Raw genomic sequence first — 13,391 nt, 5'->3', positions numbered from 1 at the left:
TTTTTCCGCTTAGTGCGCATGCGCAATGTCCGCACTGCGACTGCGCCAAGTAAATTTGCTATGAAGTTTGGATTTTTACTCACCGCTTTTTCTTCGCTCAGGCGATCGTAGTGTGATTGACAGGAAATGGGTGTTACTGGGCGGAAACAGGCCGTTTTATGGGCGTGTGGGGAAAAACGCTACCGTTTCCGGAAAAAACGCGGGAGTGGCTGGAGAAACGGAGGAGTGTCTGGGCGAACGCTGGGTGTGTTTGTGACGTCAAACCAGGAACGATAAGCACTGAACTGATCGCAGATGCCGAGTAAGTCTGAAGCTATTCGGAAACTGCTACGAGATGTGTAATCGCAATATTGCGAATCTTTCGTTCGCAATTTTAAGAAGCTAAGATTCACTCCCAGTAGGCGGCGGCTTAGCGTGTGCAATACTGCTAAAATCGCCTTGCGAGCGAACAACTCGGAATGAGGGCCAGAGATCGATGATAGAAGACACACAGTGCTGGTTTCTGTCACAAATATATTGCAGATTTTTACCTCTGAGTGTAACAGGCTTGAATTTACTAAAAAAAAAACAACCACAACGGCTTGTCACTCTGTCATTATCATTATCCTTCTCAGGTATTAGTTGAGAGGAAATAAATAACAGTCCCTCAGACCCTGAGATAAAAATTGATTCTGCTCACATTGAACCATTTTCTGAGGTAGGCACTTGTTCAAGTCAGTGGTGTTTTTCCCATTAGACATATAAGGCACGTTCCTAGGGGCACCACTTGCTGGGAAGCGGAATTTGGATGCTTGTTTCCACTGTACTATATGCCACCTTGAATGCAGTGTGGAACCATAGGACAGTCACAGACTGCCCTGTAAGCTGTCCTCATTAGTAAATAAGTATACATAATTAAAAATAAAACAAAACATAATAGCACATGGCTTGAATTATTATTATTATTATTATTATTATTATTATTCTGACAATTACCAAAGGAGGGCTTATAAACTAACAATGCAAATAATAAACTTGGGCAGTGTATGTGTGTGTGTGTGTGTGTGTGGTGGTGGTGTGGGGAAGGGGGGGGGGGGTTGCTGTTGTGCCTAGGGGTGTCCCGACCCCTATATCCAATCCAGCCCTGGTTCAAGCCTGATGTTCCCACTTAAATAAATAAATCCTCACAGGGATGCTAGCTCAGCCACATATAGAAGGTTTGTTGATATTGCCTGTAGTAGGCAAAAACATTTAGAAACCCATTCTCTGACAAAGGGTTCTCCTCATGATGTGACTGATGGCCCTTCTCACTAACCCCCACTATCCCTTTGTGACAATTCCCATATTTCTGAATGTGTATCCCACGGTAATACCAGATCAAAAAGGTGGCTCTAGCTGCCAGGTCCCTGCTGCCTGACTTTTGCTCCTCGCTCTGGACTTTGCAGGAGCATTCTGAGGTGTGTAAAATTTCAAAATAGGCATTCAAGTCCACACTTTTTATATAGTGCACAGGAGTGTCATAGGTCTGCCCAGTGTGCCAACTCTTTTCTCACTATATAGTCCATATCAGAAGAAATATTGCACCGTGTGTAGGCCCCTTAAGAATGCTAAACAACTTTTCAAAGCACAAAAGATTCCGTATGGAGAGTTTGTATGACATTCCCTTTTTACTAAACTAGAATGGTTTCTGTGTTAAAATAGATCTCCAGGATGCTTTCCTTTTCATCTCCGTACATCTAAATGAGATTTAGTTGACATCCCATTGTCTAGAGAGCTATCATTGTCCCAGTTAGTGCCACTAAAACATTGAGAGAAATTGTGGGATTTTGCAAGAAAGTCAGAGACAAACACGATATTACTCCCAATATCTCTGCAGTCAGGTCCCATTTAAAGCATGTACTAGAATCAGGGGTGCTTCATCTCATCAGGATTCAAACTTAGGAATCTGGCCTGTAGAGGTTGTTGCTCTGCTGACTAAGCTATTAAAGCTGTTTATTGTAATGGCCAATTCTATTATGAAAGATTAGTTATGTACATAGGTGTGCGCAGGGGGGGGTGCCTGGTGCGCACAGGCACCCCCTAATGTCTGGCACCCCGATCTCACATGCCTGATGCAGCGATCGCCGAGCAGGCTGATTACTGTCCCCTCTGCGCTGCACCCTGTCAGGACTGCATTACTGACCGGACGCATGGGTTAATGAAAGGTGACACTGCCACCGGCTTTCAAACTCCCGGCTCCACCTCCATGTACAAAAACAGCGTGATGTGATGTGATTACGTCATGCTGCTCGCACACCCACCCGCCACACGCCCACCTCTCTCCTTCAATGCTATGCCAACGCCAGCCACTGATGAGGAGCAGCGTTCCTCTTAGGAAGACAAATTCAATACTGGCAGGCAGTCGGCAGTAGCATTGACACATAACTCATTATTCCAGCAGCAGCAGTACTAGTCTGCGACTGTCAGTGTCAGTGAGTGACTGACTTGTAAGCAGGGGCGGATTGGGATGCAAAACCAGCCTGGGAAATTTATGGAAGCAGCCCTAACGGGGATGTGGTCTGATGAGGGCGCGGGATCCCTCCTCATAGGGCCTGATTGTACCCAATTGCTGCCTTCCTTGCATCTTTTGCTGCAGTTGTGTCTGAGACCAGAGGCGGAATGGGAACTAAAAGTGACCCTGTACAATTTTATAGAAGTGGCCTGACATGGGCAGCACAAAAGGTATAACATACCGTGCAACCATGGCAGCATCACTGGATGGCAGAGTTACTGTACTGCATAGATGGAATAACAGAATGAATGGAGACAATGCAGTGTACTGAGTACAGTGGGCTGCCTGTCATGTTGGGGAGTGGGGCCACATGACAACACACAAAACAGGCGCCATGGACACGTCAGCCTACCAGGAATCTTCCTGGTGAGCCCTGTAAGTAAGGTGCTGCAGCTTGCTGGGGAAAGAGAGGGGGAGCCAGACCAGGCTGAGGAAGAGCAGTGTAATTGCAGTGAGTGCCATCAGGGGTGTTTGTTTGGGGCACACTGCAACATCTGACAATGTATCTGCTTTATTAGGATTGGTACAAGGGTGGATATTTTATATTGCGTTGACCGTCGATAGATGGTACTAGACATGCCCAAAAGGCGGTGCTAGACACTCCCCTCCAACGGTGCACCCTCTAATAAAATGTGCTGCGCACGCCTATGGTTATATACTTGTGTATATTTTTGCTATTAGCAAATTGTTTGTGTATACCACTGACTATACTCCATGCAGGTGGAGAGTTGAGGTAATTATTTTCATTCCAATGGACAATGCATAAGTTGTGTTTGAGAAGCAAAATAACATGACAGAACACTGGCATTTTCCAATAAAACTGTAACCTTCTGTTGTTTAGATGGATTGGGTATGGAATCCCGGCAGTCAGTATACCAACACCGGCATCCGGACATCCTGCATTACCAACACGGGTGCTGGAGCAAAGTAGCCCTAATCCTAACCCTTCCCCTAACCCTCCCTCCCTCCCTGCAGCTTAACACTCCCCGCACCCCCGCAGCCTAACCCTAACCCTCCCGGCATACTTACGTTTGGGATTACTGCTGTTGGGATTCTAGTGTTGGCTCTTCTGAGTGACCTCAATTAACCTAGCGGTCAGGTTCTTACCATAGACTTCAATGGGGATTTCCCCCCCCCCCCCCCCCCATTAAAGTCTATGGTCTCCGCTTCATTGGCAGACGAGGAGCACACAGCCAATCAGGAGAGCACTATGACATGGCACTTTGTGATTGGCTGGTGGGTCTCCAAGTGACACAAGTCATGTGGAGATGCGGCATTCAAGAAAAGGGGATCCATGTGCTGTTTTTTTAACCCCTGGACCCCCAAGAGGACCGATCTACACTGGATTAGGTGAGTATTTTTTTTTTATTACAGGTAACCTATGGATTACTACTAAACAAGGGGACCGAGGGGCAAGATATGTAAGTGTGTGCACGTATGTAAGTGTGAGTATGCAAACTAATAGTGTGTGTGTGTGTGTGTGTGTGTGTGTGTGTGTGTGTGTGTGTGTGTGTGTGTGTGTGTGTGTGTGTGTGTGTGTGTGTGTGTGTGTGTGTGTGTGTGTCAGACTGGGGCATGTAGGGCCCACTGGGGGAATGCAGTGGTAGGGACCCATGTTTAGGGGTGTGGCCAGTCTGCTGAGGGGGTGTGGCCTGTCACCTCATTAGTTTGACTAACCATTAAAGAGTGCAACGTCTGGACCCCTTCATAAATATATACAGTAAATTCAGCTGCTGCATGCATGATAATTCAGCTTCTGCATGCAGATTAATAACAGCAATGCACTGTAGAAAATACACCATAGTCCAGTATAAAGTAACATATGTATAATGTATAACTCAAGTTCACAGTCTAGAACCTGATCCTTGGAGCAGGAGGTGGGCCCCCAGGCAGTGGGGCCCACTGGTGGTTTCCCCTGTGGGCCAGTCCAAGTGTGTGTGTGTGTGTGTGTGTGTGTGTGTGTGTGTGTGTGTGTGTGTGTGTGTGTGTGTGTGTGTGTGATCTTTATTGTAATATTTCTTTTACAAGTGTAACTACAGGTACCAGCATGTGGGGAGGCTTGTTGGGACCTGTAGTTCCACAGTTAAAAGACAATATTTATTCTTAATTTTAACACAATGGGGTAAATTTACTAAGGTGGGAGATTTTTAGAACTGGTGATGTTGCCCATAGCAACCAATCAGATTATAGCTATTATCTGCTAGAAGCAGCTAGATAAATGGTAAGTAGAATCTGATTGGTTGCCATGGGCAACATCACCAGTTCTAAAAATCTCCCACCTTAGTAAATTTACCCCCATGACTTTCAGCCCGGTATGCACAGCCAAGGAATGAAGGGAACAGCCCTGGGCTTCAGCACTGACCCTTGGGTGCCTGGAGGGGGGGGGGGGGGGGCTTTGTTGAGGGTTTCCACACTCTTCCAGGGAACCCCGGCCAGTGCAGACTAGTTGGGGGGGTAATGCCACGGCCGAAAGGACGTGTATAAATGTGTCCCCCGTCTGTGACTTTATCTCCTTGACTAGTGAAGCCCAGTGCTGGATCCAAAAATATGGGGGGCCCCTATGTCTTTTTCCCCATTATTTATGGAACCAAGACTGGTCCAAGAGCCCGGTGCTGGCTGTTAAAATACGGGGGGAACCCTAGTAATTTTTTCCCCCTGTACTTTAGCAACCAGGACCGGGTCAAAGAGCCCAGGGCTGGTTATGGTTGGGGGACTGCATATCTTTTGGGTTTTTTTACTTTTTTTAACTATTTAAACACTTTTACAGACAGTAGCATGCACGGATCTCACTGATCTGTGCATATTTCTGTCAGACTCACCAGTCAAAAGCTGGTGTATTTTTAGGACAGATTTTGGTAATGTTTTAGGTTCGAGTTGTAAACGCGCATCCTATTACATAGGGGCTAATTCAGACCTGATCGCTGCTGTGTGTTTTCGCACAGCGGGCGATCAGGTCTGAACTGCGCATGTGCGTGTGCCGCAGTGCGCATGTGCATGCCAGAGATGCTATCAGCATCTCAGCCCAGTGATCGCCTCTGCCTGATTGACATGCAGAGGTGTTCGCTGGGCGGGGGTGGGGGGCGGCCAGCAGCGTTTGTCCGTTGCTTTGGGGACCATGCAGGGGGCTGGCCAGGGCGGCTGCATTATGCAGTGCAAGTATATCCAGAGTCAAAAGCATACAGTACATACATAAAATAATAAAAAATAATATGTTATTTCTTCTCAGGGTTTGCCTTTCAAAAGGTCTACCAGTACTGTCTGCCTAAATAAGCTGTTCATTCGGTTCAGACATAAAGGGGTAGATTCAATTGCAGGCGGGAAATTTAAAAACCTTTAAAAAAAAAATTGAACATTGAGTTTTTCCCGCAGTCGCAGGGCTTTGGTATTTAATTAGGGGACTGAAATGAGACGCCATGATTTCTGTAGCAATCACCACATCTCTTTTTACACACCTCCAGAACGTCTGTTTTTTCTTAAAATCGTTTCAATTAAATTAGTCACCTTCCGAAACGCTGTCTTCCTCTTCCAGTGTCAGAAGCCAGGTCTCTTGCAACAGCAGTATGAGAGAGAGAGAGAGAGAGAGAGAGAGAGAGAGAGAGAGAGAGAGAGAGAGAGAGAGAGTGTGTGTGTGTGTGTGTGTGTGTGTGTGTGTGTGTGTGTGTGTGTGTGTGTGTGTGACCCACCCTAGAACAAGCTGCTGGGAGAACTACTGTACATCTCAGAGCAGCCCTTGCACTTGCCCACCAGCCCCCTCCCCATTCAGAAGATGGAGCAGGGACCACTGGAAGATACAGAGACTACCAGAGTTCCCTGGAGAGGTGAGTATCTTTTTTTTTATGCGCTGTGGGGTTTTCAGCGCTGAAAACCCTGCTACCATGGATTTTATTGGATACCGCGTGTCTCAGGAGCATGCATGTCATGAGGTAAGCAAAGATTTTTTTACCTTGCTACCAATTGAGTATGGTTATTATTCTGCTGGTTTTCCAACACACACAATATTAACCATGAGGTGTTCTAGTTATTAGGGTTGCTACCAATAACCTTCTGAAAATCTGATTCAGTGATCAGTAGCCCCACCCAGTTGCTATTTTACATGTGACTTCTGCACAACTTCATTGTTAGTGTTGGCAGGTTAGTGATGGAAAAATATCTGTCCCCTGCCTTTCAGCGGAGATTCAGGAAGCTAGCTGCCAGTTGCGGTTTTTAACCTGTGGGCTGCAGGACTGCAGCACCCCAGGTTGAATCCACCACCCTGCTCACTGTCAGTGATGCCTGATTCAGTCCATGAGACTTCATTGGCTTCACTGTGACTGGCAGTGACTTCCTATTAGAAGTCCTACCTGCCAATCACAGATACTACAGGCAGTCCAATTGGGCAGGGCCGGTGCAAGGTCCCTCTGCACCCTAGGCAAAGCTTCAGTCTAGCGCCCCCTAACCTGCAAAGCCACCACCACCTCCCATGAATTGCATCATTATTCATATACAGAGAAAAGGGACAACACTCAAGGACTTTTAAAGTGATAAAGTATATTGTAAATAAAGTCACAACATTTTGTGACTATGTTCACAATATACTTTCACTTTAAAAGTCTTTGAGTGCCATCAATTCTTTATATACTGTGATATGCTGTATATGGGGTCTAGTGGGGATATTTAATTGGGGTTGGGAACAGGATGCCGCTGTCAGAATACAGACAGCAGCATCCTGACCACCATAATACCGACATTTTGAATGAAATGAATGAACCTTACCCCCTTTACCCTAAGCCCTCCTCCCCACAGCCCAAACCCTTCCCAGCATAATAACATTCAGGATGCCGGCTGTCGGGATTCCAGTGTCGGTATTCTGATAGGTATAGGGATTTTGGCGTCTGCCGGACTACATCCCTGTAATGGTATTTATAAATATACATATATTTGTATGCTTCGTATTTTGTTCCATCCCCCCATCTGTAAGTTTATTACTAACCCGCATAAAGAGACATGCTTCAGTTTTTTGCTAGATGAATTCAGTGATGCGGTGCCCTCCAGTGCCCGGCGCCCCTAGGCAGCCGCCTAAAGCTGCCTATTGTTAGAGTCGTCCCTGCCATTGGGAGGTGTTTCCTCCCTCTGGGACTGCCAGACCAGGCTGTGATAGGTAGAGAGCTGGCTTCCTGTAGCCAGCTCCCTGCCTCATTAGTGCTAGCCGGCTTCAATTGACTGCAGCCGATGCAGCCCATAGAATACATGGTTTTGTGCAAACGCAGTCAATCTGCTGCTTGTTAACATGCGCCGGTCCCGGCTCCTGTCAGCTCCATTGTGCAGGTGCTGGGAACGGCAGCTGCAGCAGGGTTCTCTTCCTCCTCCTGCAGACCAGGCAGTGGCAGACCCCCTCCTCCACACAGGTAGGAGCCACAACTGCTTGCTGCTCATGCCCACCACCAGCTGTTGCCAGGCAGTAGTTCAATTCCCTAGAACAAAGACATTTTGCATATCATAGATTCCCGTAAACTACAGTTGTTCCTAGCATGTATATATATATATATATATATATATATATATATATCCTGTAATATCACTTTTTAGTCAAATCACAAATGACTATGCGGCAACCGGGCCTAGTTATGCATGTATGTTATGTTACATTTGGCACAAGGAATACAGGAGACTTACAGTACCCTCACATGTTTTCTGTGTTTTTCAGCCTTGCTTGGTGTTCCTTCACATGCTGTATGGCGGCCTCAGTCACTACCCTGAATTCTTATACTAAAACAGTCATCGAGTTTGGACACAAACATAAGATTTTTGAGCAAGCCTTGCAAGAAGAACAATCTTTCACAGATCACAATGCCCTTAAATACATAAAGGATCGATCAGTCAATTCAGTTTCAAGCTCCCTGGAAATTTCAGATGAAGAAGCTAGAAATATGAGAAAGTCTGTGTTATCATCAGCGGCAGCAGATCTTGGAGATATTCCAGAGTCTCTGGGAGAAGAATCACAAAAAAAGGAAAGAGAGGCGCCCGTATCTTACAACCTTGGTGAACTTCCAGATGCCGCACAATATGGAAGAATGGGGAAGCTGTCAATCCCCAAAAATTAACAGTAACAAGATAAAAGAACCAAAACGTGCGCAAAAGGAAGAGCCAAACTAAAAATATATTAATCTATTTTATTAAATAGTAATTGTAGTTATTAAAAAATATTCAATTCAAATATATATTCCTCGGAGTGACCACAGTAGGATATTACAAATGAATTTAAAATAAATAAAACAACATAATCATAAAATATATTACCAACTAGTTGTTCACATATATGATTAATATTCTAAAGGATCAATAATGGATACAGATATATATAATCCTGAAGAACAATGGCTGGCCAGCCTTAATTAATACTTAATAAATTGTGCACAAATAGGATGTATCAAAAGATCGAATAGAAAAATGAAAGATTGTTGTCTAGAAGATATCATATAATTTGCATAGATGGTAAGAGCTCAGGATTCTTCCAACAACAGTCTAAAATAGTAATAGTTAGCCGTTATATATGTATCCAAAAGTCTCGTGAGGGAATTAACCTCATACGGCTGCTGATGTAATTGCTAAATGTTGGAGCTAATGAATAGACACCAGTCCCGTCTTTTAGACCAAAAACTAATGAAAGTCTCGGTAAAAGCACCTAGCCTTAGGCAGCTGTTTAATGTGGGCAGCCAATGCCGTGATAATGCAGTCCCGCAACAAGATGATAAATGTGAACAAAAAATACTGGAACAAAGTCCCGAATGACTCAAATAGCACCTAGCCCAACGAGGCCATATATGTGGGTAGCTATAATGACGGGATAATGTATAAATGAATAAACCCCGTATCACTCGTAGCAGTCTCACCCGTGCCAGTGAATGCAATAGCCGTCCGTCCGGCCGGATGTTCACCGGACCTCCGCCGTTACCAATCCACAAGCCGTTCAGTGCTGCACTGCCTGGGTGCTCCTCCGACAGTGCAGCTGGATAATCCTTTAGGCTGGGATGTTAAAGAGGAAAATAACTGTGGCGGTTATGGGCAGGTTAGGGCTGTTGGTGATGTCCGTTCGTCTCCCAATCGCAGAGAGATGGTGTATAACCGTGGATCACTCCAGAGCCGTTCAACCTAACGCGTTTCTCGACCGTAGGCACTGGTCGTTTCATCAGAGGAAGTGTAATGGGAGAAGAACAATGTTAAATATATGTGTTCACAATCATTGCTAATATTTGCAGTCATACTGTTTATTTTTAAGTCAAAACATAAAATGTCATACATGAAGATATAATGTACTGTCAGATATATCTGCTGTTTAATCGATCTGAAGATATATCTGCTGATGGTGGTTGTTCATACACACAGAAAGATGCGCCAATATATCTGCAGATATATCAGCCATCTGTAGTGCTGTACAGCAGATGCAATAATTCTGTGAAATGCTGCCCATACACTGATGCCCCGCGATGCAACATCGCGGGGCATCGCACCAGCAGTTCAGGTGTGATGAAATCGCACCTGAACTGCCAAAGTGATTACCATGCAATCATGCGATAGTCTTAGATCGCATGGTAATCACATGATGGGCACGTCATCGCCGAGTGGGAGCAGCCTCCGGCCGCTCCCGGAGGGCGCCCATCGCACATAGCAGTGCGATATATAGCATGTGTTTTTAAAAACACATGCGATCGCACTGCGATCCGATAAATATTAAGTGCAGCACATACTATCTTGAGACGATAGATTCGACCGCCGTGCCCGCGCATCGCGTCAAAAGGTACCTAAAATGTGCATACAATCCTTCTATTTCTCTCACAGATGCGGTCAAAATCGAAGGTTAGCACCGATTATTTCACAAGTGTATGGGCACCAAAAGACGTCGTTCACAGACATATTGCTTGTACACAACTGCAGATCAGCAAAAGATATGTTGGCCACTCAATTGATTGGCCAATATATTTGCCAGTGTGTAGTGTACCCAGAACACTGACTCCCCACTGCAGCTCTGCTAAAAAAAATACTTAAGGTGCCCATACACTAGAAGACTTGTAAATGATGATTTCTCATTAACGATTTCCCTTGAATTCCCCTGACAGTCCTAGGCAAATGATATAGTACAATACACATAAGATATATGTTAAGATCTGGGAGTGGCTACATTCAGGAACATGCTGTCATTGACAATAGCTTCAGATCTTCCCTGCAGCAGTTAAGATTAGAAGCTCCGACCAACAACAAGCGGGACTGCGCATCGTGATCGTTAATAAACACTGTACGATCTGCACTATTATGAATGACCAAATCGTGTAGAATATCGTCTAGTGTACGGGCACCTTTACAGTACCTGCTTTGAAACAGTTTTCACTATGAGATCTGGATGGAGAGGTGCAAGTGGTGTGGTGCAGAAAATTGCAATGTAATAGGTTAAGTCAGATGAATCAGGAAGGATGGTCTACTCTCTGGAATCAGACATTCTGTGAGAGTATGACATTTGGTCTTACAATGACTTCCCACTGCAGCTCTACAAAAAAACACAAGAGTGATTTAGGAAAGTGAAAAAATAAGGACCTGTAGAGCACATAATAAAACATTTCAGTACACAAATGTGGCCCCTGAAATAAAGATAGTTCTGATGTCTTCCTAAATTATCATACAAAGTAGATGTGATTCCGCACCGGTATTCTAAAGGTTCTATAAGATAAATATCAGGATGATATTCATGAATTATTAGTATTATGTAGTACCAGAATGAAGTATGATTATACACGTATAATTAGTGTTAATTAAAGAGTCTGGTGGTGCACCCAGAGTCAGAAGAAAACCAAGGAAAAAGAAAAAATACAGAAGACTCTTGTGTGGATGCACTCTTATTTTTAGAAATTGATTAATGTGATGATATTAAAACATAACTTTTATTCAATGATTACTCTAAGAAAAAATCCACCAGTTAAGGTCTGGAAAGAATGTATATAGCTAATTGCGTGTGGTTCAGGTCATTTGCATCTCTAAGGGATGCTGATTTGTTAACATGGCTGGTTCGACCTGCTTGGTAGGGTATATATATATATATATATATATAGTACCTAGATTGACACGTATTTATAAAAAAATTGGAAATGTTCTGGTTAGTCTATATGCATAGACTACAGGAAGGATGTAGACACTCTTGCTCTACACCCTGTTCCTATCCAACCAGTACAAGCACTGCTTGTATTATTGGGACCTCTGGGGGTCATCAAAGCTCAATTATAGGAGGAGTATAGATCCTGATTAGTGATGGGCCAATCCCGATCTATGACATATCAAGACAAACGGTACTTTGATTAAAGAATATAGTGCAGAAAAAGAAATAATAGGGGAGAAAGTGGTGATCCTGCTGTTGGCTTGGAGTCGAGCAGATCATAAATTACAACACCAGGTATTCTCTGGGGGTCACCCTCACAGGTACTGACCCAGCCCGCCACCGTTTTGCTTCCAAGATCGGACGAGATCGGGCTCAGTCGGTGGGGTATGGTAGTAATTCCTGTATCTGCTATAGCCGACTCACCAATGAGAGTGCACCTAGTTGGGGTAGGGAAAAAGAACCATATGTGGGAGGGAGATAGAAAACGAGGCGGATCTGCTGTCCATGTTAGGCACAGGGTAACCTGTGGATCAGGGATGAGAGTCCGCAGAAAAGAAGAAGAAGAAAAAAGAGAGAGAGAGAAAAAGAGAGAAAAAGAGAGAAAAGGAAGTTATAGACTACAGGATACTATTTAAGGAATCAGAAAATTGGTAGTGGCCAAATTGGCTGATAATGTTAGATATGGTCCCTGGTCACGGGATCTAAAATGGATATATAGGTATCACAGCCAAAATGATTCCCTGAGTCAACCTGATTAGGTCTGAGAAATTGTACAAAGCCACATATATGTACTGGTAAACAAAAACATAGTATTTTTGAATAATGATCCTATTGAAAATATAAGAAATATAAGAAATAAGTGGGTAAACAGCCCCTGCGGATATCGCTTAATTGGGTATAATCACCATTAGAAGTAAATGGGCGAGTGGACTTCTGCAGATACCGCTTAATTGGATATAATTACCACTTCAGAAATTCACAAATCAACATGCAAATAGCAATTGTGATAAGACATTTTGTGGTGCTGGGAAAAGATGGGCTGTTTGGAAAAAAAAAAAAAAGAGAGAAGGGGGTGGGGGGTGTATATAGGAGAGAGGGGGAGGATGTGAGAATCTCTATCAACTGTTAATTACAATATCACAGTCATGATCCAGAGCCCTGGATTGCCCTTGTTGAGGCCAAAGGAATTCTAATCATATATACTAATTGGCTATGTTTGATATAGAGAATCTCTAGGAGGTAAACAGGACAGAACAGTGTACCGGTCCCTGCCCAGGTCCCTGGGTCAGTAAATATAAGACAGGATGCAAATTATATTCCTCAGGTCCTTAATACATGTTGAGGTGTATCATGCTTGAGTGCTGAGATAGGTCCTGTCTTCCTAAATTAATGGGCTAAGACATGAACAGCCTCAGATGACACGTATTTTAGGAGAAATGGGTTATGTATATTGAATGAAGGTGGTGATCCTTCAGTGTTAGTAGTCTGGACTTTTAAGTGAAATTTGTACTGTTTCCACTGTACACATTTCAGTATGATCTGACCACTGCGAAAGGCTATGCAGTGTGATTTACAGGGAGTGATCCCAAAAGTGGAATGGGGTAAGCACCTACTGTACATGTGCTTTGTATCAAAACTCAAGCATTTGTACAAAATGAAATGCTCTGTATACTGTGGTTGGTAACTTACCTAAATCTAATGAAAGTCCCCACTTTATTCCTTACTATAAAAGTGCAGCAC

At 44.1% G+C, this 13,391-nt stretch overlaps 1 protein-coding gene and 1 pseudogene across 2 annotated transcripts in view; one reads left to right on the top strand and one right to left on the bottom strand.

The window, feature by feature from the left end:
• GSG1L (GSG1 like) overlaps positions 1–12,870 on the top strand; it is a 421,789-nt gene extending 408,919 nt beyond the window's left edge. For both annotated transcript variants that reach the window (XM_063934232.1, XM_063934231.1), the window contains one exon: positions 8,214–12,870. In XM_063934232.1, the coding sequence (XP_063790302.1) occupies positions 8,214–8,610 (397 nt within the window). In that variant the 3' untranslated portion in view covers positions 8,611–12,870. The remainder of the gene's footprint in view (positions 1–8,213) is intronic.
• On the bottom strand, positions 11,931–12,049 carry LOC134946090 (5S ribosomal RNA; annotated as a pseudogene).
• Positions 12,871–13,391: the final 521 nt, after the last annotated feature.

This window comes from Pseudophryne corroboree, chromosome 7, assembly GCF_028390025.1.
Source record: "Pseudophryne corroboree isolate aPseCor3 chromosome 7, aPseCor3.hap2, whole genome shotgun sequence".
Lineage (NCBI taxonomy): Eukaryota > Metazoa > Chordata > Amphibia > Anura > Myobatrachidae > Pseudophryne > Pseudophryne corroboree.
This window is presented reverse-complemented; position numbering and strand designations above follow the sequence as displayed.